The sequence below is a fragment of the Elephas maximus genome, chromosome 1, assembly GCF_024166365.1.
Source record: "Elephas maximus indicus isolate mEleMax1 chromosome 1, mEleMax1 primary haplotype, whole genome shotgun sequence".
Classification (NCBI taxonomy): domain Eukaryota; kingdom Metazoa; phylum Chordata; class Mammalia; order Proboscidea; family Elephantidae; genus Elephas; species Elephas maximus.
This window is the reverse complement of record NC_064819.1, coordinates 70,816,374-70,843,622: the sequence shown is the minus strand read 5'-3', so window position 1 is coordinate 70,843,622 and position 27,249 is coordinate 70,816,374. Positions and strand designations below refer to the sequence as shown.

General features: G+C 41.1%; 1 protein-coding gene across 2 annotated transcripts in view; it reads left to right on the top strand.

Moving 5' to 3' along the window:
* Nucleotides 1-27,249, top strand: part of DCDC2 (doublecortin domain containing 2) — a 225,937-nt gene that overhangs the window by 173,502 nt on the left and 25,186 nt on the right. For both annotated transcript variants that reach the window (XM_049884887.1, XM_049884884.1), the window contains exon 9: nucleotides 20,237-20,337. In XM_049884887.1, coding sequence (XP_049740844.1) covers nucleotides 20,237-20,337 — 101 coding nt within the window. The remainder of the gene's footprint in view (nucleotides 1-20,236; nucleotides 20,338-27,249) is intronic.

Genomic DNA, 27,249 nt, shown 5'->3' with positions numbered 1-27,249 from the left:
CAAAATGAACTCAAAACTACCCCCTCCCCAGACACCTCCACATCCTCACCCAGGCCTCCAGGCCTGTCCTTTCCATTTCTTTTCTTTTGTATATGCTTCTCAGGCATAGCCTAGAAGGCCACCTGAAAATTGAAAAGTAAGATATCTCTCCCCTACACTCTTAAAACATTTGTTCAGGATGGCCTAACTGTTATAATTTCAACTGATAGCCTAAACAGCGGTGATGCTCCTTTGGAGGCTCTATGGATAATAACATAAATAATAACAGTTGCCGTTGGGTTGATTCTGACTCATGGCAACCCCGTGTGTATCAGAGTAGAACCGTGCTCCAGAAGATTTCCAGTGGTTGACTTTTTGGATGTAGATCTCCAGGCCTTTCTTCCGAGGTGCCTCTGGGCAGACTTGAGCCTCCCATCTTTCAGTTAGCAGCTGAGCTGTATTAGCTGCCTGCATCACCCAGGGACTGGTAGATAATAACAGGTACTATTTAAAATGCATCATGGTGGGAGAAGCTTGGGCCTTGGCCTTGATTCTGCCACTTTCTAACTGTGTAACATTGAAGAAGTTATTTAAACCTTAGGTTTCTCATCCCTAAAGTGGGATAAAAATACCTACCTCACAGGGTAATTGTGAGGAAAGTGCTTAGCATAGTGCTTAGCACATAGTAGGTATTCAAAAAAGCTAGGTCCCTTTTCTCTAGCTCCATATTGGGTGCTATATGTAGCCTAACCATGCTGTATGTTATGGGCTTTGTCAAGTGTGAGTATAAAACCGTTGTATAGTCTCTCTGTTTCTGGATCTAATTTGTCTATAGTGTAGTACTGTTAGGGTACATATAGTGAGTATAACCATTTCAGAGTGGCAAGAGGCTTCTCGGGAGGGGGCTTTGAGCTGAGTCTTGGAAGTGGGGCGGGGTGGGGGAAGACAGCCAGGCACTGAAGCCGTGAGGAAATTGTACAGGTAGAGGCACATAAATGAGAAGGCACTGAGGTTGCTTGATGGAGGTGCGGGGGACAGGGGGAGATAGGGAAGTCAGCAGCCATGATGGTTCCCTCAGGACTGGAGGGGCCAAGTTGCAGAGCATGGGACATATTGTTGGAAAAGGAAAGTTAGGCCAAATTATGATAGTTTTTAGAAGTTGGCAGAGGCATTTAGAGGCAACATAGAACAAAGGAAAGCACTGGAATTCAGGTAACTCTTTTGTATTCTTAAGGAACTTTGATGGTGCAACGGGTAGGCACTTGGCTGCTAACCAAAAGGTTGGTAGTTCGAACCCACCTAGCGGCTCCTCAAGAGAAAGACCTGGAGATCTGCTCCCAAAAAGATGACAGCCTAGAAAACCCTGTGGAGGCGTTCTGCTTTGTCCTATAGGGTCACTATGAGTTGGAATTGATTCGACGTACCTAACAACAGTAACATTGTCCTCTTAAATGGATTCTCTTTCAGAGCGGTGAAGAGAGAGGGGGTTTATGCCTTTTGTCTTCTCCAGTGTAGTGAAGTGGTGTGCAGACTTTCTGACTGAGACCGACAGTGTGAACAAATCTTACATCATGTTCTGGTATACCCACATATGCTTATATGTATTTGTTTCACGAAATAAAAGTTCTGTGAAACAGTAGTTACCCTTACTATGTATGCTGTATGGGGCCGACAACATAATTTGCTGGGTCCAATGCAAAGTGAAAATATAGGCCTCTTGTTGAAAAAGCAGGAAAAAAGTACTGTTAAAGGTACTTAAATATAAAGCTTTTTCCTTTCTTACATGGTAATCTCTCTCTTTTCCCCTTGCTGTGTTGTTTTTTTTTTTTTTGCTATTTAATGTTGTTCTAAGTAAAGAAATTAACATTTAAAATTAGCATAAATTTCAATACTTATCTTTATGTTATGCAGTTTCAAATTCAAAATGGAAGAGCGTTTAATTGTGTGTGGAATCACTGAAATGACGCAGTTCGTATTTCTGAGCTTGTACGTCAGTATATTTTTGTTCTTACCAGAAAAGTAGAAATGTGGCACAAAACTAACTCAACTGTTTTTATTTCACTTCTCAATATGCACACAATTTACCAGCACTCTCTACCTCAGACCTGCTGATGAGTGAGGAAGAACTGAAAGGAAAAAACAACTATGGGTTGTTTTATATTCCCCCTTTCTTTGTATTTCATCATTCTCAGCTTAAGTGGCTAGTTAATACTGGGAAGTAACACAAGTAAGAAAGGATAGGATAGGGTTATCCCTGATTATTCTTGTTTCATAGAATATTATTGCCTCCGTTCTTCCTTCGAACCAGGTTCTGATTCCACTGGAGAAGGTGGGCTCTAGGGGCTGTAAGGCCCCGCTTACTAAGATGCAAATGTAACATGCTTCCCTTGCGCTCACTGAGTTTCACTCAACTATTACGAGCCATGATGCACTGGGATTCTGTACTCAGGGGCATTGTAAATGCTATGTGTGAGTAGGGCAGCAAAGGACTGCCAATATGCCATTCATCACACACATGCTCCATTGTCCCACTGGACTTCGCTTACAAAGCACAAGTTCAAAGATAAAATTATTAAGAACTTCAAGATGGCAACCAAAACCAAACCAAACCTATTGCTGTATTGCCGTCGAGTCGGTTCTGACTCATATAGCGACCGTACAGAACAGAGTAAAGCTACATTAAACCAAATATGGGCCTTTTCTGAGAGTATGGCCCTGTAACTGTGTGAAAACATTTATTTTTATCTGCTAGTTATTGCCAGTAATTCTTTGAGTTATAGACAATACGCGTGGCCAAAGAAGATAGGTTAAACTGAGTATGTCGTTAACTTCTGTTTTATTTGAAGATGGAAGATTAACCACCAGTCGAAGCGAGGTTATATGTTTGCCAAGGCATCAACTCTGATAAAAATTTATCATCCTCTTCAAAAATTACTATGGGGCAGGTATAAACACCTGAAATGCTAAGCAGTCCAGAGATCTCAGTTTGATTGTCGAAAGCAAATAGAAGCATGTTGTTGGTGGTGGTATGTGCCTTCAAGTCGATTCAGACCCATGGCAACCCTATAGGACAGAGTAGAACTGCCCAGTAGGATTTCCAAGATTATTCCTGTACTATTTACGGGGACAGATCGCCAGGTCTTTTCTCCTGTGGAGCTGCTCGTGGGTTCAAACCACCACCAATCTTTTGTTTAGCAGCCGAGCACTTAACTACTGCACCGTACCACAAACAAATCTAACCTGTTGCCATAGAGTTAGTTCCAACTCATAGTGACCCTGTAGGATAGAGTAGAACTGCCCCAAGGAGCGACTGGTGGATTCGAACTGCCAATCTTTTGGTTAGCAGCCTGAGCTCTTAACCACTGGACCATAGTTTCCTGTAAAGTGCAGTAGAACATTTAAATTGAAACACCCCCCACTCAATCCCTTTTTGTTATTGCTAATTACAAGCTGTGTACCTAATTTGGAAACCAATGTTTAGAATTATTTCAGTCTTCTACCTGAAGTTTATCAACTGAAGGTAGACTTGGAAAATTTTAAATCCTTGGTTTCTCTTTTGCTTCTGGCTTCTTGTCTTAGAATCCTTGCATAAATTCTTAGCAGTCCTCTGAAGTTGAGGAGTCTTTTATTCCTATGTACAAAATGACTGTTAATGGCCATACTAAATAGAGTACTTAACTCAGGTGTGTAAGGTGCCTCTTTACCGGGGAGGGGTGCTACCCTGTAGGTTTCTTTTTCGTCTTGTTTTACCTCTTCCCCCACCTCCCACAACCCCTGTCACCAGATTGTGGTTGTTGTTAGCTGCCTTCAAGTAGGCCCATGATTCATGGTGGACTGTTGTGATTCGTAGGCTGATTTTTGGAAATAGATTGCCAGACTTTTTTTCCTAGCCCTTTGTCTGGAAACTCCGCTGAAACCTAATCAGCCTCATAGCAACACACAAGCCTCCACTGATAGACAGGCATTGCATTGGCTGGGAATCGAACCAGGTCTCCCTTATAATGGAAGGTGAGAATTCTAGCCATGAACTGCCAGTGCTTCTCTGCAGCCCGATTCAAACCAAAACCCATTGCCTTCGAGTTGATTCTGACTGATAGCAACCCTAGAGGACAAAGTAGAACAGCCTCATAGGGTTTCTAAGGCTGTAATCTTTATGGCAGTGGACTGTCACATCTTTCTCTCAAGGAGCGGCTGGTGGGTTCGAACCGCTGACCTTTCTGTTAGCAGCCCAATTACCGTGTTGCAATTCGTTTAAACGTTTTAAAGTTCAAACTCCAGTAATTATATAGCAAGAATGATTGGTATTTGCATAAAATGCAGTCCTAGTTACATTTATAGGCCCCTCTAGGGTGGCTCACATGGTTAAGTACCCGAATACTATTCAAAAAGTTGGCGGTTTGAACTCATCCCGAGGCACATGGGAAGAAAGGCCTGCTGATCTGCTTCTGAAAGACCATAGCCCTGAAAACCCCATGGAGCTCATTCTACTCCGCGCACATGGGAATGCCATGAGTCAGAACTGACTTGATGGCAACTGGGTTTTTTTTGTTTGTTTGTTTTCATTACATTTACATTCAAAGTGGAGGTGATCTTTCTTTGGTTTAATTTAGTTACGAATAAATGGAAATTGTTTGAATTTCTGCAAGAATGCTTGGACTTCAGTAGTAATGTTTGTACATTAGGGACGCAAGTTCAGCCAATGGTTTACTGTGCTGACATCTGTAATAAATTCACTCTAAGGTGGGTGTCAGAAGAGCTGGGATTTAACCCCCTCTGAGTTAGGCTTCATAGACCTCTTAGGTTTCACAGGGCTGTCATCTCTCTTCCCCACTTCACAGCTCACCTTCATGAAAGCATAGGCCATACTTCCTGTCATCACTTCCTCACCTCTTTTTTATACCACACCCCTACTATAATTCCACGCTCTGCTACTGAAATTACTCTCAGCTAGGTTACCAGATGGTTAGGTTGCCAAAGCCTGGAGACCCTTTTCACTCCTTTGTTGTTGACTTTCTTTTTTTCCACGTCTTCCTTGACAGCCCGTTCTCTGGTACTTTCTTCTACCTTTTTAGATCTTCTCAATCTTTGTAAGTCTCTTTTCTGCTTATCCCTTGAATGTTGTTTCTTAGAATTCTGTCCTCAACCAGCTTCTATTTCCATTCCAAGTTCTTACTCAGACCCATGACTCTATCTGCCAACCGAATACTGATGGCTCCCAGCTATATAACCTTATCCTAGAACTTTATGCCAGACTTATATTCTCAACCACCTACTGGACATTTCTATCAGCATGCTTAGCAGGGGACTCAAACACAATATATCAGAATATTCTCAGAATATAACTCATTATCGTCCTTCCTACTACCCCCATTCTCTTCCTTCCTTTGTCTTGTTAAAACCTTTTTTTTTAGTAATTTATTTTATTTTTGTTTTTGTTGAAAATATACACAGCAGAAAATACACCAATCCAACGATTTCTACATGTACAGTTCATTGACACTGATTACATTCTTCAAGTTGTGCAACCATTCTCACCCTCCTTTTCTGAATTGTTCCTCCCCCATTAAAGTAAACTCATTGCCCCTTAAGCTTCCTATCTAACCTTTTGAGTTGATCCCACATAGATAGTTCTTTAAAAGAGCACAATGCTCAAGGTAGACGTTCTTTACTAATTAATCTAAACTGTTGATGAATGGCACCGTTAACCACTTAGATAGCCAAGATAAACCTTAGAGTCCTCCTTCATCTCTTCCAACTCTCTCATATTCCACATCCAAGGAGTCCTGGAGATCTGTTAATACAACCTTTCAGTGTCTCTTATGTCCCCTCCTGTCCGTCTCACTGCCTTTGCATTCGGGACCTGCAGTGTCTACTATAGCACAGTGACCCCAATGAGCAGTGCTTGTCCCACTAAGATGGCAGTGCTGAATGCAGCCTTCTTTGCTTCCGAACCTCCCAACTTTCTTTATTTCCCACTTCATTTATTTACCACTCCATTTCTTTGAATTCTCCAGGCTACCAACTTTATTGCTCTCCTACTTCACCATTACATTTGTGTCCGTTCAGTCTGACCCACATGCCTTTCTTTATTACAATCTCTATTTGTGTCTTTATTCTGACTTGGATCTGCCTTGGCAATATCATCAATAGATGGCCTTGAGTAGTATCATATTTCCCCTTCCACACACACCCACTGTCTTAGGCTGGGTTCTCTAGAGAAGCAAAACCAGTGAAGCGTCTCTCTCTCTCTCTCTATATATATATAGAGAGAGAGATTTATATCAAGGAAGTGGCTCATGGGTTGTAGAGGCTGGGAAGTCCCAAGTCAGTGGGTCAGGCTGGAAGCTTCTCCTAACTGACTTTGTTGCAAGGGCTGGTGAACCCAAGATTGGCAGGTCATACAACAGGCCTCTAGCTCACAGGCTGCAGAGGCCAACAAATCCCAAGATCGGCAGGTAAGCTGACAGTCCACTGGCTCAAAGATTGTAGAGGCTGAAGAATCCCAAGATTGGCAGGTAAGCTGCTAGCTCAAGTCCCAAGAACCGGAGGTCAGATGAACAGGAGTCAGCTGCAGGATCCAGAGCAAGCAAAAGCCTGAGAGTCTTGCCAGAAAGTCCACCTATATTGGATCCCCTGCTGGCTAAGTCATTTAGAGCTCAGGCTGGTAACCAAAAGGTTGGCAGTTTGAACCCACCACTGCTCCTTGGAACCCTATGGAGCAGTTCTGCTCTGTTCTGTAGGGTCACTACGACTTGGAATTGACTCAATGGCACCCAACAGCAACAACAATATTGGATGCAGGCAACATCCCCAAGGAAACTCCCTTTCAACTGACTGGCTATTCACAGCAGATCCCCTTATGGAGGTAATCGCATTATATCAGATTTCATCATGGAGGTGATTATATCATTATAAACCAAAAAAAAAAAAAAAAAAAAACTCACTGCCATTGAGTCGATTCCGACTCATAGTGACCCTATAGGACAGAGTAGAACTGCCCCATAGAGTTTCTAAGGAGCGCCTGGCGGATTCAAACTGCTGACCTCTTGGTTAGCAGCCATAGCACTTAACCACTACACCACCAGGGTTTCCTATATCATTATATGACTTCCAAATTTCATCATAACTGCCAAACCACTGATAATCATGGCCCACCCAACTTGACACACAACCTTAACAATCACACCCACAATGAATCCTGCACTCATCTGCCCAGGCAACCCTATTTCCAGAATAGTCTTCCGGCCCTATGTGCCTTACTCCCTGTTTAAAGTTCCTCAGTTGCTCTCCATCATCTTTGAGATCAACTTCAAACTCTTGGTCATATCAGACAAGGTCTTCTTCATCTGCCAGCCTCATAGCCTGTCACTCCCCGCCCTGCAAGCTTGGTATAGCTATGCTGATCTGCCTGCAGTTCTTGGAACACACCCTGTATCCTAATGCATCCAAGCCTTTGTGTATGCTGATCTCTCTGGCTGGAATGCCCTGCCTTTTAACTCCTCCACTCGATAATGAGCATCTTGGGGTCAGTGCACTGTTTGACTTTCTGTGGCCAGTGCCTAGCACATGCCTGAGCATGAAGAGACTTAGCAAATGTTTGCATAATAAATGAATGAATGAACAAAAAAACTGAAAAATTTATAAATGAGTGAATGAACAAAAAATTGTGAAATGTATGGGTAGTATTATATGTTTCTGTTACATGCAAGGACTCTGTATCCAAGGACCATGATGAATTTTCTAGAGTAGAGAAGTAGTTAAAGTACTGCTGGCTGGTTGATAGATGGGAATGTGCAAGGTCTTATGGAGGTAGTTGGACTAATGAGAATTAAGAACAGGAATTGTGAATTTCAGGCCACTTATTAAGTAACTGGAAACCCTGGTGGTGTAGTGGTTAAGAGCTACGGCTGCTAACTGAAAGGTTGGCAGTTCAAATCCACCAGGCACTCCTTGGAAACCCTATGGGGCAGTTCCACCCTGTTCTATAGGGTAGTTATGAGTCGGAATCGACTCGACGGCAGTGGGTTTGGTTTTGGTTTTTTGGGTACTCTAAGGCACACAATATTATTCTTAGTCTCACATATCTGATATAAACTTTAGAAATTATATCAAAATTGATGTAGGTTATAAAAGAATTAAAAGTCATGAATTTTACATGGTATAAATTTGTGCTTTACTCTTTGTACTCAGAATATTTCTGATTTTGATGAAAATCTAAAACATCTGTATCTAAACGGAATAAAATGGGTTTGTAGGAATAAGAACTCAATTACCTGTGATCCGGGAAAATCAGTGGTAATAATCCCACTTTTGCTTTGTGTCTACACTTAGAAATATATATATATTTTTACATTTATTTAAAGTCAAGGTAAAATAACCATCGTGGGTAAAATCAAGTCTATCCAAAGACTTAATAGTCAAATTTATACCTCAATTGCAGAACATACTAATTTAATTCCCCGGGGTGGGGGCGAGGGAATAGATAGAAGCTGGAAATTTTCTGCAGTTATGAAGACTGAGCCTGAGTAAGTGTGTGGATAATATTATTTTTATGTAATGTAAATTGTCAAAAACATCACGTGTGATATTTTTGATTCTGTGAGGAGTTTCCACTTGAGTTTATGGGATTTTTTTTTTTTTAATGAAACATATGGAGAAGATTAGTGATTAAAAAACATTTGGGTTATATCCCTTTACTAAATTAGATGTACTTAGAACATTAGATGTTATTTGATTAGTTTTCAATTCACCCTAACGGTATTATTGTTGTTATGTGCCGTCGAGTCGATTCCGACTCATCGTGACCATAGAGGACAGAGTAGAACTGCCCCATAGGGTTTCCTAGGCTGTAATGTTTACAGGAGCAGATCTCCTGCTCTTCTCCTATGGAAGGGCTGGTGGGTTCAAACCGTCGACCTTTTGGTTGGCAGCTGAGTGCTTTAACCACTGCGCCACCATTGCTGCTTATGATAATATACTTTAATTCAGGGGGGTGTGAGGAGGGATGCTGTACAAGTTGTAACAGGGATCAGAGGATGGTTAGCTAATATATCCATGAGGCAGTGTTAATTACCTAGGAATCTGCCCTTCCTGTCTACTTGCTAAACTTCAGAAAGACTGCTTCATACTGGGCCAGCTTTCTAGAAGTGCTTTCTTTAATTTCCAGTGAGATGTGAGGCCAGAATCTACATGCATGAAGAGTTACGTTAGAAATGCAATATATTTTCACATAGGAGTGCAGATCACATTAAGTTAATGAAAATCACGTTTATACAGATTTCTTCCCAATTTTAATTCTGCCTCTGGTGACTGATACGACACAGAATGAGTAGATGATTTTCCTTGTAAATAGGTCTACTTTTATTCTTCTTCTTAGAGTATTATCTTATATACTCAAAGCCATCAATGCTTTGTCCCCTACTTTTTTTTTTTTTAAGTAATCTACTGGATTTAATGAGCTATTTATAAACATTATTTTTAATTTGATTTAACATTTCGATGAGGCGGTCTCAGTGGTAAATCACAGTAAAATGTTTATAGTTGCTTACATATTGAGCTTCCAGTTAATAGATATCTAAGATTCCCCTAAAGCATTATGTTATTTTTTCCTTATTTAGCCCACTAAACTTCAATCATTTTCAAACACTAAACACATTAAAATATGGTTTACAATATTATTGTTAAAATGACTTTTAATAATTCTGGTGAGAAAGTATCCTTTGAATAAGATCGGTGGGCTTAAATCCTGATTATCAACAATTACTTGAATGCATTATTCATTTATTATTTAATAGCCTGTCTATGTTGAGAGCATAAAGAATTCTAGTGTCGCTAAATTGAAATACCGATGTGCTGAAATGAGGCAATGCTTTCATTTCAGCTCTTACAGTTGCAGAAAGATTAAAAACACACAAGCGTCTGTTTCTCGTTTCTATAGGGAATACCAGCCCAAAAACTCACTGCCATGGAGTCAATTCTGACTCAGAGTGACCCTATAGGGCAGAATAGAACTGCCCCAGGTGGTTTCCAAGGCTGTCAGTCTTTATGGAAGCAGACTGCCACATCTTTCTTCCATGGAGTGGTTGGTGGGTTCGAACCGCCGAACTTTTGGTTAGCTGCCGAGCACTTTAACCACTGCGCCACCAGAGCGCCTCATAGGAGAAACAGATTCATATTTATTTTGAACCACACAGTGATGATATGACTGCCCTGCCTCACCAGCTCTGCTTTCATTTTTTTTTTTAGGCAATAAAATTCATAAGGGATAAGTGAAAAATAATTGAGAAGCATTTTTATTTTTTGCTAGAGTGTTTGTTATTGCTTTATTGTGTAATATACAACTAAAATGTCTATTCATGATTCACAGAAAAAAGATTAGAGCTGAATTTGAGTGCAGTGTGCATCCAAGCATTGAATTTGATCCTTAGTGTAGTAATTGAATGAGAGCAGTATTGTGTATCAAATATATCCTTGCTCTTTGTTAGCGAATGGCTTTCATTACAAAGATTTTAGGGCAGGAGAAAACTTCAACATCTCATTCCTTTTCTTTGGGCAGATACGTGGGTGTCTAGAGGTGGTGGTGTTTTGCACCTAGTAGGGGGGTGGATATGAGGGAGCCCTGGTGGTGCAGTGGTTAAGCCCTGGACTGGTAATCGAGGGGTCAGTGGTTCAAACTTACCAGCCGCTCTGTGGGAGAAAGATGTGGCCATCTGCTTCCATAAAGATTTACAGCCTTGAAAACCCTGTGGGGCAGTTCTACTCTGTCCTATTGGGTCACTATGAGTTAGAATTGGCTAGACAGCAACAGGTTTAGGGGAGTGGATAAGAGATGGAATAACAGTTAGGGAAGTGGCAATGGGCTCACGGGAGGGTCTTCTGACCACTGCCTTACTAGCTGGAAGAGCAGAGTATGTGTGAGTTGTCTGCCCTGGCCCAGAGGTGTCTGTAGGAGTCAGAGAATGTGGAGTGGCCACTGCCCTGATGGAGTCCCTGGGTGGCACTAGTGGTTCAGTGGTAGAATTTTCCCCTTCCATGGAGCCCTGGTGGCGGAGTGGTTAAGAGCTACTTGTGTTAAACTAAAGGTCAGCAGTTCGAATCCACCAGCTGCTCTTTGGAAACCCTATGGGGCAGCTTTACTCTGTCCTATACGGTTACTATGAGTTGGAATCAACTCGATGGCAGCAGGCAGGCATGAGGGATACTTGGGTTTGATTCTCAGCCAGTGCACCTCAAGCTCAGCTACCACCTACCTGTCAGTGGAGTCATATGTGTTGCTATGATGCAGAACAGGTTTCAGCAGCTTCTAGGCTAAAACACTAGGAAGAAAGGCCCAGTGATCTACTTCCAAAAATCAGCTAATGTAAACTCTATGGGCCACAACAGTCTGGACCAGGCAGTATTTTGTTCCATTGTTCATTGGGTCGCCATAAGCCAGGGGTTGACTCAGTGGCAGCTGACAACAATAACAGTGCCCTGATAGTCTCTCTAGATGATAATTTTTAGACATGTGATGTGTTAGTTTCCTGTCGCTGCTATAACAAATTACCACAAACTTGGTGGCTTAAAACCATACAAATTTATTATCTTACAGTTCTGGAGATCAGAAGTCTGAAATGGGTCTCACTGGACTAAAAATGTGTAGGCAGGACTGCATTCCTTCTGGAGGCTCTAGGGAAGAATCTGTGTCCTTGCCTTTTTCAGCTTCTAGAAGCTGCCCGCATTCTTGACTCATGGACCGTTTCCATCTTCAAAGCCAGCAATGGCCGATCACGTCTTTCTCACACTGTATCACTCTGACTCTGACTTTCCTGCCTTCCTCTATCACTTGGAAAGGCCCTTGTGATTACACTACCCGCCTCCAAATAATCCAGGATAATCTCCCCATTTTAAGTCCAACTGATTAGCTTCAGAAGAGAGAGAAGAGGGAAAGAGAAAGGGAGTAAAAGAGATCGACTATGTTGAAAACTGCAAAGGAATCAAATAAGAGTATAAAGATGGCCATCGAGGTCATTGATAAATGACAAGAACAGTCATCTTTACGAGTAGATTAGGTAGATTAAAATGAATGGGAGCAAAGAATGGAGACAGTAACTCCAGACAGCGAGGTATTAGGTGCTCCGCGGGTCAGGGCATTCCGAGATGAGGTGCCACCTATTATCGCTCTATCCAGGAACCCGCTTTCATACCTGTAGAAGAAGAGTTTGCTCTTATATTGTATGCAGGCATTCTGTTATTACACTTACCATATACAATTAATTTGGGAGAAAGCCAAATGGCCAAGACACTTAGACAAATAAATCCATGAATACTTGAAAATTGTACTATGGCTTATTAAAAGGGAGGTTAGAAGAAATCTTGAATATGTGCTGTTTATTATTGGCATGTTGGATGTTCTCAGATGGGCAGTCTGTGGCAAAAAGTATCACTTACCTGTTTGCATCGAGACTGAGAAAGAATAAATTCTTGTAATTTGTATGAAAACCCGGAGTGACACTAACACTACTTCTATACCCCATTGGAGGCTAAACACCTCTACCCTTGTTGTTGTTTTTAGGTGCCTTTGAGTTGGTTCTGACTCACAGCAACCCCATGTCCAACAGAACAAAAACACTGCTCGGCCCTGCACCAATCCTCACAATCATTGTTATGTTTGAGTCGATTGTTGCAGCTACTGTGTCAGTCCATCTTGTTGAGGAGGGTATTTCTCTTTTTCGCTGACCCTCTACTTTACCACTTATGATGTCCTTCTCCAGGGACTGGTAGAAGGGACCTCTATCCTAGGTGGCACCTACTCTTAGTGAGTCATGGTTAGGATGTCTGAGGTTGGTATAGCAATAACTATACAACCATTATGCAAAATAATTGCCATTATGATCTAAATTCACCAATTTACTATGAGCTAGCTGTAATGGTAAAGGATAAGGGGTGAGGTTTGAAGTGCTTGAATATTACCCTAGGCAAAAAACATAATACCCTTTGCAAATTCCTTGTGTGATCTATCTTTGTATGCAGGTGTTTCACTTTTTAATGTTTTATCTTTGACTTCTTCCATGGAGTGCATCTTCAATTGTGTTTTACTACAGCATTGACAGAAATAGAACATATTCTTATGTTATCGTTGAAATTCTTTCCCACTGAAATTTGGATTTTGGTGGCAATTCTTTGGTGCTGAATGATTTTAATAACCTGGTTTAAAGCCTGATTTACTTCTGAACACTCACAGTGGCCCACTGATCTTGGCCCTGGATAAAGCATATACACATACAAATTCTAGGACAAATAACACTTCTAGGCAATGCCAAAAGTTTTGTATTTATACAATGCCTTATATTGTTGGTTCAGTTTAACAAACATCTCAAAACCTGTTATGTAGTTGACATTGTTCTAGGCAAAGTACTTGCAAGACAAAATTTATGGTCTATGCTTGAAGGAGAGTCCCTGGGTGGTACAAACAGTGAATGTGCTTGGCTGCTAACCAAAGGTTGGAAGTTTAAGTCCACACAGAGGCACCTTGGAAGAAAGGCCTGACAATCTACTTCCCCCAAAAAATCAGCCATTGAAAACCCTATGGAGCACAGCTCTACTCTGAAACACATGGTGTTGCTATTAGAGTGGACTCAATGGCAGCTGGTAACTGGTGTGCCTGAAGGAGCGTGTCATCTAGCAGAGGGAGACAGAATTGGCAAAATAAATCTTTAAGGGTCAGTGTGATGTATGAAGTATGCGAGTAAAGAAGTGGTGCATAGGAGGGACCTTTGGTTCTGTTGGGTTTGGAGGTAGTAAGGCATGAGATCAGAGATCTTGACGGCTGAGTAGGAGTTTGAACCATGACTAGGACTCCAACAAGCAGCCACAGACGGACAAGGGTAGAAGCAGCAAACTGGGGATCAAGGTCATAGGCACTAGACATGAAATGGCACAATGGTACCGTGACCTACAAGCTCTTTGGTCCTGACTGCACGTGGACTGTGCTTTAAGAATCTGGATTGGAGCCACTCAATGTGATGAGAAGAATGTGTGGTAAGGTGGAGTTGAGGAGGACAGTCAATGGAGTTGAAAAAGTCAAAAGTACTCAGGCCAGGGTGTAGAATGGCTTATCCCATGAGTATTGAAATTACTCCAGTGGTAGGATATGGGATAGGGAGAAACATGGTTGGTGAGGTTTCCTATGAGATGAAACAGAGGCAGCATGCAGTGAAGAGGCTGAGGATGTAGGCAAGCTAACTGTATCAAAACCAGGGTTCCGGATTGCCCAGGGGTGAGTTTTGGGAAAGAGAATTAAATATTGGGAAGAATGTATGATGGGAAGAGTGGGTGATGGGGAGATGGAGGGAGCCACTGAGGAGTGCCCTGCACGTGCACGGGTTGCCTTAAAATCCTAAGCGACCATAAGACTACCAGGATGAGGACCCCGATTAGTAGCAGTACTGCCTCCTGTGTGCTGTCGCAGGCGATTCCGACTCATAGTGAGTCTATAGGACAGAGTGGAACTGCCCCATAGGGTTTCCTAGGCTGTAATCTTTACAGGAGCAGATTATTAGGTCTTTTTCTCACTGAGTGGTTGGTGGGTTTGAACCACCAACCTTTGGATTAGCACGCGGAAGCTGAACCAGAGGACCAGCAGTAAATAAAAGTTTCACCATGGGAAGAAAGTAGATAGCAGACCAACAAATAGAAATCAGTGTTCACTCTTAAATAACAGTTTCATGGTGGGAAATCCACGTTCACTCTTACGTCACCGAGCAGCACGTCTTAGATATCAGCTGGTGCACCTTGCTTTAGGCACCAAATTCTCTCTCTCTCTGTGGCTTCTCTTGGCTGACCCTGTCCCAGTTGCTGCTGGTCCAGCCTTGGGAGAGCCCTGGGCCTACGTCATGACAACTCTTGAAGCAGATGAGGGTAATCCCTAAGCGGGGTGCACTCAGCCTCAGCGGGTGGCCCTCCCTGAGCTTGGTTTCTGCCACTGCCCAGGCTGCTTGTGGTCTCTGCTGCTTCTGGTGCTGTTGCAGCCCTGAGCACGTTACAGTTCCCAGCCCACTCCTCTCAGGCCAATTCTCTGTTGAGTGGACGCTGGCTTCCACTTTCTCCCGGCCTCTGCTGGAGCCCAGGTCCAGGGTTTCTGCAGCTTCTGGTACCAGCTCCTTCTGATCAATTTCCAATCTTTTATCCCCCTGGCTGATGTCTCCACCCTGGAACAGGGATTGGCAAGGGTCGGTGGGGTCTTTAGCACAGAGCTTCCGTGTCCCCAGGGGACGTACTCACCTCTCCTCCAAGAGCAAAATGTTCACACTCTTCAGCCCAGGAAGCTCCAGTGAGCTGCCATCTTTCCGGGCTTTTATTGGCCTCACTAAGCCTCCTGAAGCTTAGTCAGCATCAGGGCCCTAAATGATTCGTCTTAGTTGGGTTGCCCCCACTCATTGGCCTCAGATGTGGTCCTGCTCTCAGGACCAGGACCAAAAGGCCAAATCCTCCACTGCAAAGGGGTTCCACACCTCCCAAGCAGGAAAGCAATCAACTTGTAAAAAGAGCCAATAAAGCTGGGGATTTGTCTTTTGTCTTACATTTCAGTGAATATTTATTGAGGACCTATTTTGTGCAGTTACCATGCTTACTCTTAGGAAAACAGTGACTCATGAAAGGGGAAAGAAGTTGCAGGATATATACATGGAAAGATAAATAACCAATATCCCTGTGATATTTCTTCACCAGATGTTAAGCCCTTAAAGAGCAACCATTTCATATTCCCAGACACTTTTATACAGTAGTTCTTACTACTTATTTTCCAATCAATCAACAAATAAAACCTACCCTATTCATTCAAAAACTGCTAGTTTTCACTATTCAGTGTCATCCATTAATTACAGCATGCTCCTTCCATATGTAAGTGAGCCCTGGTGGTACAGTGGTCAAAGCATTTGGCTGCTAACTGAAAGGTTGGCAGTTTGAACCCACCAGCTGCTTTTTAGGAGAAAGATGTGGCAGTCTGCTTCCATAAAGATTTATGGCCTTGGAAACCCTATGGGGCAGTTGTGCTCTGCCCTATAAAGTTGTATGAGTTGGAATCGACTTGACGAGAGTGGGTTAACTCCTTATGTAGTCAATCATTTTTTTCAAATAACATGTAATTACATGAGAAATGTTCATGATACGATTTTAAAGTAAAAAAACAAACTTTGCAAATTATGTACATAATAAGATCCCAGTTCAATGAATGTGTGTGTGAAGTAAAAGAGAGAAAGAACAAGAGAGCAAGAGAGAGAAAAAAACTACCAATGGTGGTTTTCTCTAGATCACAGAATTAGAAGGATATTTATTTTATTCATTTTCTAAAATGCATATGTATTATATAAGTAATTTATAATGAGAAAAATGCTATCTTAAAAATACTGGTTTTCTCCGAAAGTTCATATTACTCTACTCTTAATTTTACATAACATTTGTAGTAAAACTTAAAATCCTAGTAGGCTTCCCTTATCACAAAGTAACTTTCTAGCTGTTCTTCCTCTTTTCGTCCCTCTTTGTTCCTATGAATCACTTTCTGACCTTTGTTTCTTGCTTTGTGCTGCTCAAGGAGATGTCTTATGTATCTTAGTTCACTGATGAGCAACTCTCCCCCATACATGTACACACACCTCAGGCAAACATTTTTATCTGTGCCTTCTCTGTCTCTGGTGTACACAATGTCGAGCCTTGTTGATTTGTCTCTTCACCGTTTATATCCTTATGGTTGCCATTTTACATCCCAATGCCCTTTAAATTTTTTGTTGTTGTTGTTATTATTGATCTTATTCTCCTCCGGTAAAATGTTTATTCTAAAACAGATCTGCAAAGCATTCATAGCTCTGCTTGGATACAGTTAAACATTTCATTGGCTCTGAGTGTTAAGACTATATTCCTTCAGTATCTACAGGTTCCTCTTTCTAGCCTCTCTATAAGCAAGACCAACACTTGGATGCAAAAGTCATCTAAAAAAGCCATGTGGATTCGTCACAACTACAGTCCACACGATCTAGCATCTGTCTCTGAGGGTTGACTCAAGGGACCATTTGTGGATAGGCATGATTGTTGCCTCGTAAGGTAATTTCAGAGGGTAGAAGTCAATGTCAAACATAACTAATTTTTCTTTTTAATCCACTTTGGAGGTAACATTTGATAAATTATCTAATCCTCTTTTGAAATCTGTCCCTTTCTGCCTTTGTGAATTCTCAGGGTATGAACTACACATGAATATAAGTCAGAATCTATTTTTACTGTTTCTACCATTGCTTTCAGTGAGGCACTGGTGGTTCAATGGTAGAATTCTCGCCTTCCATGCGGGAGACCCAGTTTGATTCCGAGACAGTGCACCTCAAGTGCAGCCACCACCCATCTGTCAGCGGAGGCTTGTGTGTTGCTATGATGCTGAACAGGTTTCAGCAGCACTTGCAGACCCAGGTGGACTAGGAAGAAAGGCCTGTGATCTACTTCAGAAAAATTAGCCAATGAAAATCCTATGGATCACAGTGGAGCATTGTCTGATCAGCAGCTGATCATGTGGGAGGTGCAGAACTGGGCACTGTTGCTTTCCCTGGTGCATAGGGTCACCATGGATCGAGGCCAACTCAGTAGCAGCTAACACCACCGTCATTACTTTCTTTGAGTTCCAAGTTCCAGAATTTGATGTAGAAACAAATATTGGCTTACTTTATCCCTGTTGACTCCAATTTTATAGTCTTGAGTTTCTTCTTCTACTTTTCCTCCTTTAGGACAGAATAATGGTAACCTATTTCCCTAAGCCCTGAACTGCCCTTCACTGTACTTTTCTTAGCTCCAGAGTTGCTTTCTTGAGTACATGACCAAAATTCTATGCGTTTACCCTAGCCCTACATATATGAGCACATCGCAACATTTTCTATTTTCCATATTCTTTCTCCTGATATTGCTGAGCTTTTGGCTGCAATTGCATTTCAGATCCCTGTCTTCAGGTGTAAGACATGACAGAGTCCACAATCCTTGGACATGCCTTGTGGGCTGTGCCATTGAGGAGAATTAGTTGTAGAGATAATCCAAAGTAGCTGCCAGTGCTGAAATCATGATTTGGTAATGTATATCCTGGATGTATATATATATGTACATATGCATATAAACCAAAAACCCCACACCCACTGCTGTCGAGTCGATTCCGACTCATAGCGACCCTATAGGACAGAGTAGGACTGCCCCATAGAGTTTCCAGGGAGCGCCTGGTGGATTCGAACGATGGCCTCTTGGTTAGGAGCCGTAGCACTTAACCATTACACCACCAGGGTTTCCTATGCATATAGGTTTCATATGCATAAAAAAAAAATAGGATGATTTAATTGAGCAAACTCTAATGAATAAAAAATTGGTTTGGATTACTTGAGCATACAAGAGTTGATGGAAGGAAAGACTCACTGGGTGCAAAGACTTTGTTGGATAATAGGAAAACCAGTCTGGGATTAAGTGATTGCGGTAGATAATTCTCAAAATGAATTAATCCTTGTGAATTAATCTAACGACAATAATCAGCTTTGAGGATAACTATGTTATCTCCGAATTTAAAAAGGAGAGTTGAGAAGCCAACATCTAGTAAAGAGTTACAAAAATGTAATTAAAAAAGAGATTGGTTTTTCCAGGGAAAAACAAAAAGGCTTGAGTTTGGTTTTCCTTTCTTTCTCTTACCTTCCTTCTTTCTATCTTCCTCATTCTCTCTCCCTCTCCCCTCACACTTCCTTCCTTTCTCTAATTCCTTCCCTCCTTCCTCCTTTCTTCCTTCTTCCCTCCTTCCTTCCTTCTTTTTTCTTCCTTTCTCTCTTCCTTCCTTCCTTCCCTCCCTCCCTTCCTCTTTCATTCCTTCCTCTCACCTAGCTGTATCTTCTAAGCTTCCATAACATTCTGCTATAGCTTAACTATTAAAGTACATACTTCTTACCTCAGATCACTGTCTTCTCATTGGACAGTAAGCAACTTGAGGGAAATATCTGCATCTCATTCGCAGTGGCCCTCATTGTGCCTTACAGGTCATTGGTCCTGTAAATGTCAATGTATGTATTTTATAATTAAGGAAGAGTGACTTGGTAACTTTAACTTATAATGTGAACCATGCTACATAATTCTTTGGAAACAAGCTGCCATTAGAATAATAGAGGGGAGTTTGGGGCAAAAGAGAAAAACATATTTTCCGGACTGTAAGGGTAATGAAATGCCACAATAGATTACCAGGGAAGGAGGTGAAATCTCCATCCCTGGAAATTTTTTAAAAATTGGGCAAAGAAAACATCTGTGAGAATGGTTTAAGCATCAAATCTGTCTTAAGGCACATAAATGGAGAGAATGACAAATGGTTCTGTGATTCTTTGATTACTTAGCCCGGGGAAGAGAAGACCAAGAGGGAGACATTAAAACTACTTCAAATATGGAAAGCAGCTATCATTGCTTTCCATGGAATATGGAAAGTAAGTTGAACAAACTTAACCCAAAGTCTTAGACATTTACGTTCCATTTTATAATTAAGGATTTTAAGTCATAGGCTGTGAAAATCTGAAAAAGAAAAGATATTGATCTTTGTGAGATGCAAAAAGTCAGTTCTATGATTCTGTTGCAGCACAGTGTGTACACCAATCTGAGTAGGGAGAATTATTCCAATACGTTATATTGAGTGGAGAGCATTCTTTTGGGAAAGGAAGATTTCTGAAGGTTTTATTTTAAAGCACCAATTATCATCACCTCTTCAAGGATAAATCAAGGATAAGAGGGGGGAATTGAGCTAATAGGTATGGAGTCCTTCCCTCTAAACACCTCTATAAAACCAAAAACCAATTCCTTTCCTGTTTAGTCGATTCTGAGTCATCGCGACCTCACAGGACGGAGTAGAACTGTCCCATAAGAGCGGCTGGTAGATTCAAACTGCCACCCTTTGGGTTAGCAGCCGTAGCTCACCATACCTCTTAACCACTGCACCACCAGGGCTCCAAATAACTCCATAATAGAGTTGTATTATTAAATCAGTAGCTGAAGCGTTAGGAGAAGTCTGGGACAGAGCTGTCTTCTGCTGGTTCACCTTGTTTTGGCCACTGAACTTTTGCCAATGAAAATGTGGAAAAATCGAGGGGGTACAAAAATCCTACCAATAAGAAAAGGGGAACCAAAATGCCTATTAAAAAAATAATCTCCATTAGCTATTTGATTGTAATTTCAACATGGAACCACACGATGTCGCAATTGGATTTTGATTTTCACTGTGTGTGTGTTTCACTAGATGAAGGCATTTTCAAAGCTGGAGCTGAGAGATCTGAAATGCGGGGGGCAGCAGAAGTCCAAGAAGATGAAGATACTCAGGTTGAGGTTCCAGTCGATCAGGTAATCTCCATACCTTTTAAAAAATATGTATAAACCAATTCCGACTGGTTTTCTTTCCTTTTAAATTTTGTGTTAATCTGCTCCATGCTGTTACTATATATGTTAGTTGAACTCTTTGAGGTGCTGTGTGGCTGGATGACCTTAAAAACAAAACAAAACAAAATGTCCTTCAGTTCTTCCCAGTATTCCTTCAAAGACTAGCCATTGGGTTGAGCCCTTTCTTTATCATGAAAAACGGAATACTTTTAATAAACAGCCTTGGAGAGGAGGATGGGTTGGAGTTAGCTGTGAGATACAAACAGACAAAGTTTGATAACAGTAAAGAGTATCAGCTTGGGCTTTTTATCTAGAAATAAGTCCTTCATTTAGAAAAGGAGTTTTTTGTTTTTAAATGCTGTGATACGCTCTCCTTTAGTATCCTTAAAATTGTTATGGTTGGAATTTATTTTTCATAAGGGAATTGCTTATATAAATGCAATTCAAATATTTGCGCTGTGTGTATTGACTTTCTTAGGCCAGCAGAACAATGAGCTTTTAGCTCTGTGTGTGTGTGTGCTTACTTATAAAAGGGACTAATACAAAACCAAACCAAACCCGTTGCTGTCGGGTCGATTCTGACTCGTAGCGACCCTATAGGACAGAGTAGAACTGCCCCATATGGTTTCCAAGGGGCGGCTGGTGATTTTGAACTGCCAACCTTTTGGTTAGCAGCCAAGCTCTTAACCACCAGGGCTCCATAAAAGGGACTGAGTGGTGTTAATTCTGGCTAAATGATGCAAAAAAAAGTCAGTTATGCTTCTTGACACAATTCAACAAGATTTCTTATAGTCCTAAATAGAGGATTGGAATTCAGGTGAGGAGGGATTAAATAAGATTCCCAGGCTCTTGGGAATAGGAAAAAGTCACTAGAGATTGCCACCGGTCCTCTGACTATGATATTTCATTTTCATATTTTTTCCCAATCCAGTAAATTGCGTAGGTGGTCTCCTCAGTTGTATTTGTCTTAGCAGTGAGGCAGTGAAATTGTTGCTTAAATATTCCACAGGCACTTTCTGCAAGCATAGCCTTTCTGAGGAAAAGCCTAATGTGTTAAAAATCACACAACTTTCAAAAATCCTATTTATTATCTGGGATTAGCTATAACTAATAATTTCTCATAAACTCAAGTTATAGGTATTTCCCCACCCCGAGGGAAAATGGAATTTTCAGTCTTCTGTGAAGCTCTAATTAAATATTATATTTTTAGACCAAGAAAAGTAATCATCATGTATCTATCACAACTAATAACCTCAGAAACCAAGATTAATTTATATTCCGAAGTCAAAACGGCAAATATCAAGAGAAAATCAGTGTTGTTACCAAAAGAGAAACCTCTTTGTTAATCACAGACTCAACAATTGCCAAATCTGATTGGTGTTTCTTTAGGAATAAGTTCGATGATCACAAGTAAAGCAAGCTGGGCGGGGGGAACTGATCTCTGATAATACTTGAATAGCCTTGGATAAGGTTTCTGCAAAGCTTGATTTTTTTGACTTAAGAGCCCTAGCTTAATAAAATGCAACTACGCAAGAGAGGGAATTCCTGGCTATTGCAATCAGTTAACACACTTGGCTGATAACTGAAAGCTTGGGGGTTCAGGTCCACCCAGAGGTGCCTAGGAAGAAAGACCTGGCAATCTACTTCCAAAAAGCCAGCCATTGAAAAATACTGTGAAGCATAGTTATACTCTGACACACATGGGGTCACCATGAGTCGAACTTGAATGGTAACTGGTAACTGGTATGCAAGAGAGAATGATTAAACAGACTAGTAAAAGCTGGGCAATATCAACAAATTGATGTCGGCTCGAAGGAAATAAAACCAGGTAGCAAACGATCAAAATTGCTTTCCTCTTTAACTCTATTGGTAATGGAGTGAGGATTGTCTAGTTCATTTGGTTGGCATGAGAGGTCAGGTCTTGTGGTCATTCTGTCTGAGGTCTGGTGATTTTTGTTCTATATGAGTCGGAATTGACTCGACGGCACTGGGTTTTGGGTACCCTAAACAGTTATGTTATAAATATAGTGAAAATTTAAGTGAGCGTGTGGAAAAATTAGTGTAAAACCCATTGGCTGGCTCCATTACGGTAAGAACAATTACAGGGTCATACCAGAATGGTGATGTTCATTAAACAATTGTTGTTGTTAATTGCCGACGAGTTGGCTCCAACTCATGGCAACCCCATATGCAACAGAACGAAACGTTGTCAGGTCCTGCGCCAACTTTATGTTTGAATCTATTGTTGCAGCCATTGTATCAATTCATCTCATTGAGAGTTTCCCTAATTTTTGCTGGCCTTCCAGTTTACCAAACACAATGTCCTTCTCTAGTGATTTTTTTTTTTTTTTTTGATTGTTTCCATCACTGTATCAGACAATATTCTGTTGTGGCTCATAGGGTTTTCATTGGCTAATGTTCAGAAGTAGATTGCCAGGCCTTTCTTCCTAGCCTGTCTTAATCTGGATGTTTTGCTGAAAACTGTCCACCATGGGTAACCCTGCTGGTATTTGAAATACTGGTGGTATAGCTTCTAGTACCATAGCAATGAGCAAGCCACCGCAATATGACAAACTGATAGGCGAATGGTGGGTATTAAATTAAAAAAAAAAACAAAACCCAAAGTTGAGTTGAATGCTGACTCATAACGACCCTATAGGACAGAGTAGAATTGCCCCAAAGAGTTTCCAAGGCTGTAAATCTTTATGGAAGCAGACTGCCACATCTTTCTCCCACAGAACAGCTGGTGAATTTGAACCGCCGACCCTTTGATTAGCAGCCAAGTGCTTAGCCACTGCACCACCAGGGCTCCTTTATTAAAGAATCACTACCATTTATTATTAGGAGCTCTGGTGGTGCAGTGGCTAAGAGCTATGGGTGCTAACCAAAACATTGGCGGTTTGAATTCACCATCCACTCCTTGGAAACCACTAGAGGCAACTCTGTTCTGTCCAGTAGGGTCACTATGAGTCGGAACTGACTTAACGGCAACGGGTTTGGTGTTTTTGTTTACCATTTACGAAGTACCTGCCAAGTGCCAGACATTGTAGTAGGCATGTTTATCTCATATAATTGTGATGACAGCCTGTAAGATAGGTCTTATCATCCTCATTTTGTGTAAAGAAAGAAAATGATCTCACATATGTAAAATCATTTGGCCATGGTTACATAGCTAAGGAGTTGGGATTTGAATTCAGGTCTGTTTAACTTCAAAGCAGAGGAGTTATCTAGGGGGAAAGTATGAAATGGGGAATAAAAGACCAACCCAGGGAAGGAAAAAATTCCTGCCTAAGAAAGGAAATGCAGCTATAGTATACTACTTGGCTCAGCTTAAATAATACCTACATACACTCCCTCTCAGTCCATACCTAGTTAATTTCTTCAGACTCATTTCCCTTCATCTAAATGATTCATGTTATAGTTTTAGTCAAAGGACCATAAAGAAGGGAAGCGTGTGTGTGCACATGTGTGTGTATGTGTGTGTGTAAATATCACGTGCAAATCGCCAAGTAATTTATCTGTACCAGAAAATCTGATCAAGTTTCAAAAGTAAGTATCAAGGCCTCTATTGGGAGATAATTCCCCGTGGGGCTCCTTTGTTTCCGCAGATCTTATAAGCAGAGGCCCTGACTGCCTTTGTTCTACATCATTTTTCAAGGGTGTTTGTATAGTAAAACAGCCTTGAAGGACAAAGATAGTGACTTCTTCTGGAGCAGTTGCTCTCAACTGGGGGCAAGTTATCCTCCACAGGGACATTTGGCAATTTCTGGTGACATTTTTGGTTGTCATAACTGCGAGAGAGCTACTGGCATCTAGTGGGTAATGACCAGGAATGCTGATAGATATCTTATAATGCACAATTCAGCTCCCCACAAAGAAAAATTATCCAGCCCAACATGCCAGCAGTACTGAGATTGAGAAACTCTGCTCTGAAGCAAAGGCCAGTATAATAAAGATAAGATCTCTCTAGGGTACAAATGTGAATTGGGTTTACTGCCCATTACAAAAGATTTGGATTCCCTCAGCTTGGAGTTCTTCCTCTGAAATGCAAGTCACTGTGTGTGCAGGCGTCACCTAGCCCTCTTCCATTGCCCTATGGAAACTGGGCCTTGGAGAATGGGTACAGGTGTTAATACTCTGGCTACTGCTATTGCTGTGAATAATGAAGTTCTTTGTCTCTGACCCAGGAGTCTTGTGTCTTCCTCCAGCGTCCATGAAACTGTGGCAGGCTAACATGAAAGTTTGCAAGTAGGGTAAAATTCCAGACCTTTTGATAGCCTCTACTGGTACCATCTAGTGTGTGTGTTTGTGTGTGTGAGTGTGTATAATAGGGCATTGTGGACTAACTATAGCTAACAAAGAATCTGAGCTCTGCCCCAAGGTCCAGACTCTTTTCATGAGTTAGAGACAAGTTATTTATAATGGACCTGATACTACCCCAAACCCATGGGGAAACAGTAGAATGCTGATACTCTTTTATGTATTTGGGGAAACCAAATGCCTTTTCTTAGGTGAATATTTAAGAGAATAATATACTGTTTAAAAAAAAAATTTTTTTTCCCCATGTACAGTCCAAATCAATCTGGGGTTGGCTGTAAGCAGTGGAGTTAAGTGCGTGATTAACCAACCCCTGTAATTATTGGTAATTATACCTGGACACTGATGACCTATGTGTCTCTATGCTCTGTTTATAAAGCGATGCTTTTCTGAGCTGAGGAGTCTATAAATGAACGTGCTCCATATTCAGTTAAGCAAATTGCCCCGATAAGTAAGGATCAGGCAAGAGATTCCACCATCTCAGAAGCACAGGCAAATAAATACCTGTAGAGTAACAAAATAAGCAATTATATTTGGATTTTGTTCCATTTGACAGAAGACAGCAGATGATGGGAATATTAACCTTAGAGTAGTTTTGGATTGTTTTATAGTTTTCCCATTAGTTTGTAGTTGAATTTAAGTAGTAAAATGATGAGAATTGCAGAATGTTTTAATCTAAATAGTTCTCATTAAATAGCATTTAAGCCAGTATCATGAGTACTTGTAAATGATTATGTTTTAATCAAAGTTATACATAAAATATTTTTTAAAAGTCAGCCATTTCAACAAGGATTATAACAAAAATAGCAATCACCTGCTCTACCCCTCCCTGTTTCAATACCTCGGAGGTAACCAGTTTGAATTAGTCTAGCTATTTCTTGTGGAATCCACTGCTATATTTCTACAAGCCATACATCTGCTCCCTGCACCCCGAACACCTCGAGATCTTAAGTCTAACAAATGGTGGTATATCATAATTTAATTACCATTTTGTTGTTGTTATTGTTCTTACAGGTATGTAAAATAATGGATATCCTTTTCATTATTGACATATTTCATCATTGACAGATTTGATAAAATATGGTAACATGCTTATTTTTAAATGTTATTTTTAAAATTTAGATGTTACTTTTTAACTTTGTATCTCATGGCTATCAAAGTCAATTATTCAGATTGCTTACCAACTCCCACAAACACACACACATATGCCTTCCACTTTCTTCTTTCTTCCAAATATAATTTTACAATAAGCTTTGTCTAAGTTAGTATTTAATTTTTACATCATTTTCACTATGTAAGTATTATTCTTACCTGAACCATATAGTGTACTCTGGTTATATTTCCTTTTTTGTAAAACCGTTTTTTGTCCCTCCTCCCTATGTTAATAATTGCCCAATTTTTTTTTTTTTTTATTTTTCTGTATGTCTGTTACTAAGCCATCTCCAAACTCTGCTACAGCTGTTTATCTCCTCTTAAAACATTCAAACATCCAGTAGTCTCTCAATTTTATCTTTTTCTCATATCTTCTAATCTTCTGTCTCAAGATGGTTATTCTGTATATCTACTTTCCAACTATTATTGTGGTATTTTTCTTCACCATTATTTTGGGAATTTCCTTTGTTTGCATGGGGATGGCATCTGACCTCCTCTAACTTCACAGTGGGGAGACTCAAGATCAACAGCCCTAGGCTAATTCCTGTGAGGCAGGGATCAGACATGCCACCTCTCTCCACCATTTTTACCAATTCTGACACCAATCATCCCTCACATGACACTCTCTACTTCTCCACTGGTTTCGCTAATTCATTGCAATGGCCACACAGAACTCACAGACAATACTCATGATTACGGGGTTTATTAGGAAAGTAACAGGTTACGGTTCAGGCTCAGAAATGCTCAGGATACAGTTCTTCCATCAAGACAGTCTCTCCTCAGCCGTGCTCTCAGGCAGGCTTCTCCATAGACCGAGCCTCTACTCTGCTCAGGTAAGCCTCAGCCTAAAGGCAGTCAGCTTTCTTACTCCATGGGCTGGAAAGCCCACTGCACCATCTCCTGCTACTGTTTCTCTGCCACCACTTCTTGCCATCTTCAGTGTTACAGCTCTCTCTCTCTCTCGGTCTCCTGGTTCTAGGAGCTTCTCAGTGCAAGAATCTCGGTTCTAAAGGATGTGGTCTGCTCCTGGCTGTTCTTCCTTGTTGGTGGTGGGAGCCTCTCTTCCCCACCTCTGGGATGGTTCACTTCAAGCCCAGTGAGATGGCAAAACTGACCAATCCACTTGGTGGGCCACAGTTACCCTACTTGCACAGTCCTGCCTAATCTCTTGGGTGAAAGTTATAAGACCATGATGAGAAAGGCCACACAAAAGTGATCCATTGCACTGCAAAACCCCTATTTCATTTCTCTTTCTTGGTTACACCCTTGGTTTTTTGGTTTTTTGTTTGTTTTTATGGTGCTCATGTCTTGTTACCTCCTAGGAAAAAAAATCTTCAGAAGAGGCTTTTTTTTTTTTCTGAGACTTTGCATGTCTGAAAATGTGTTTTTTTTCTACTACTCAAACAT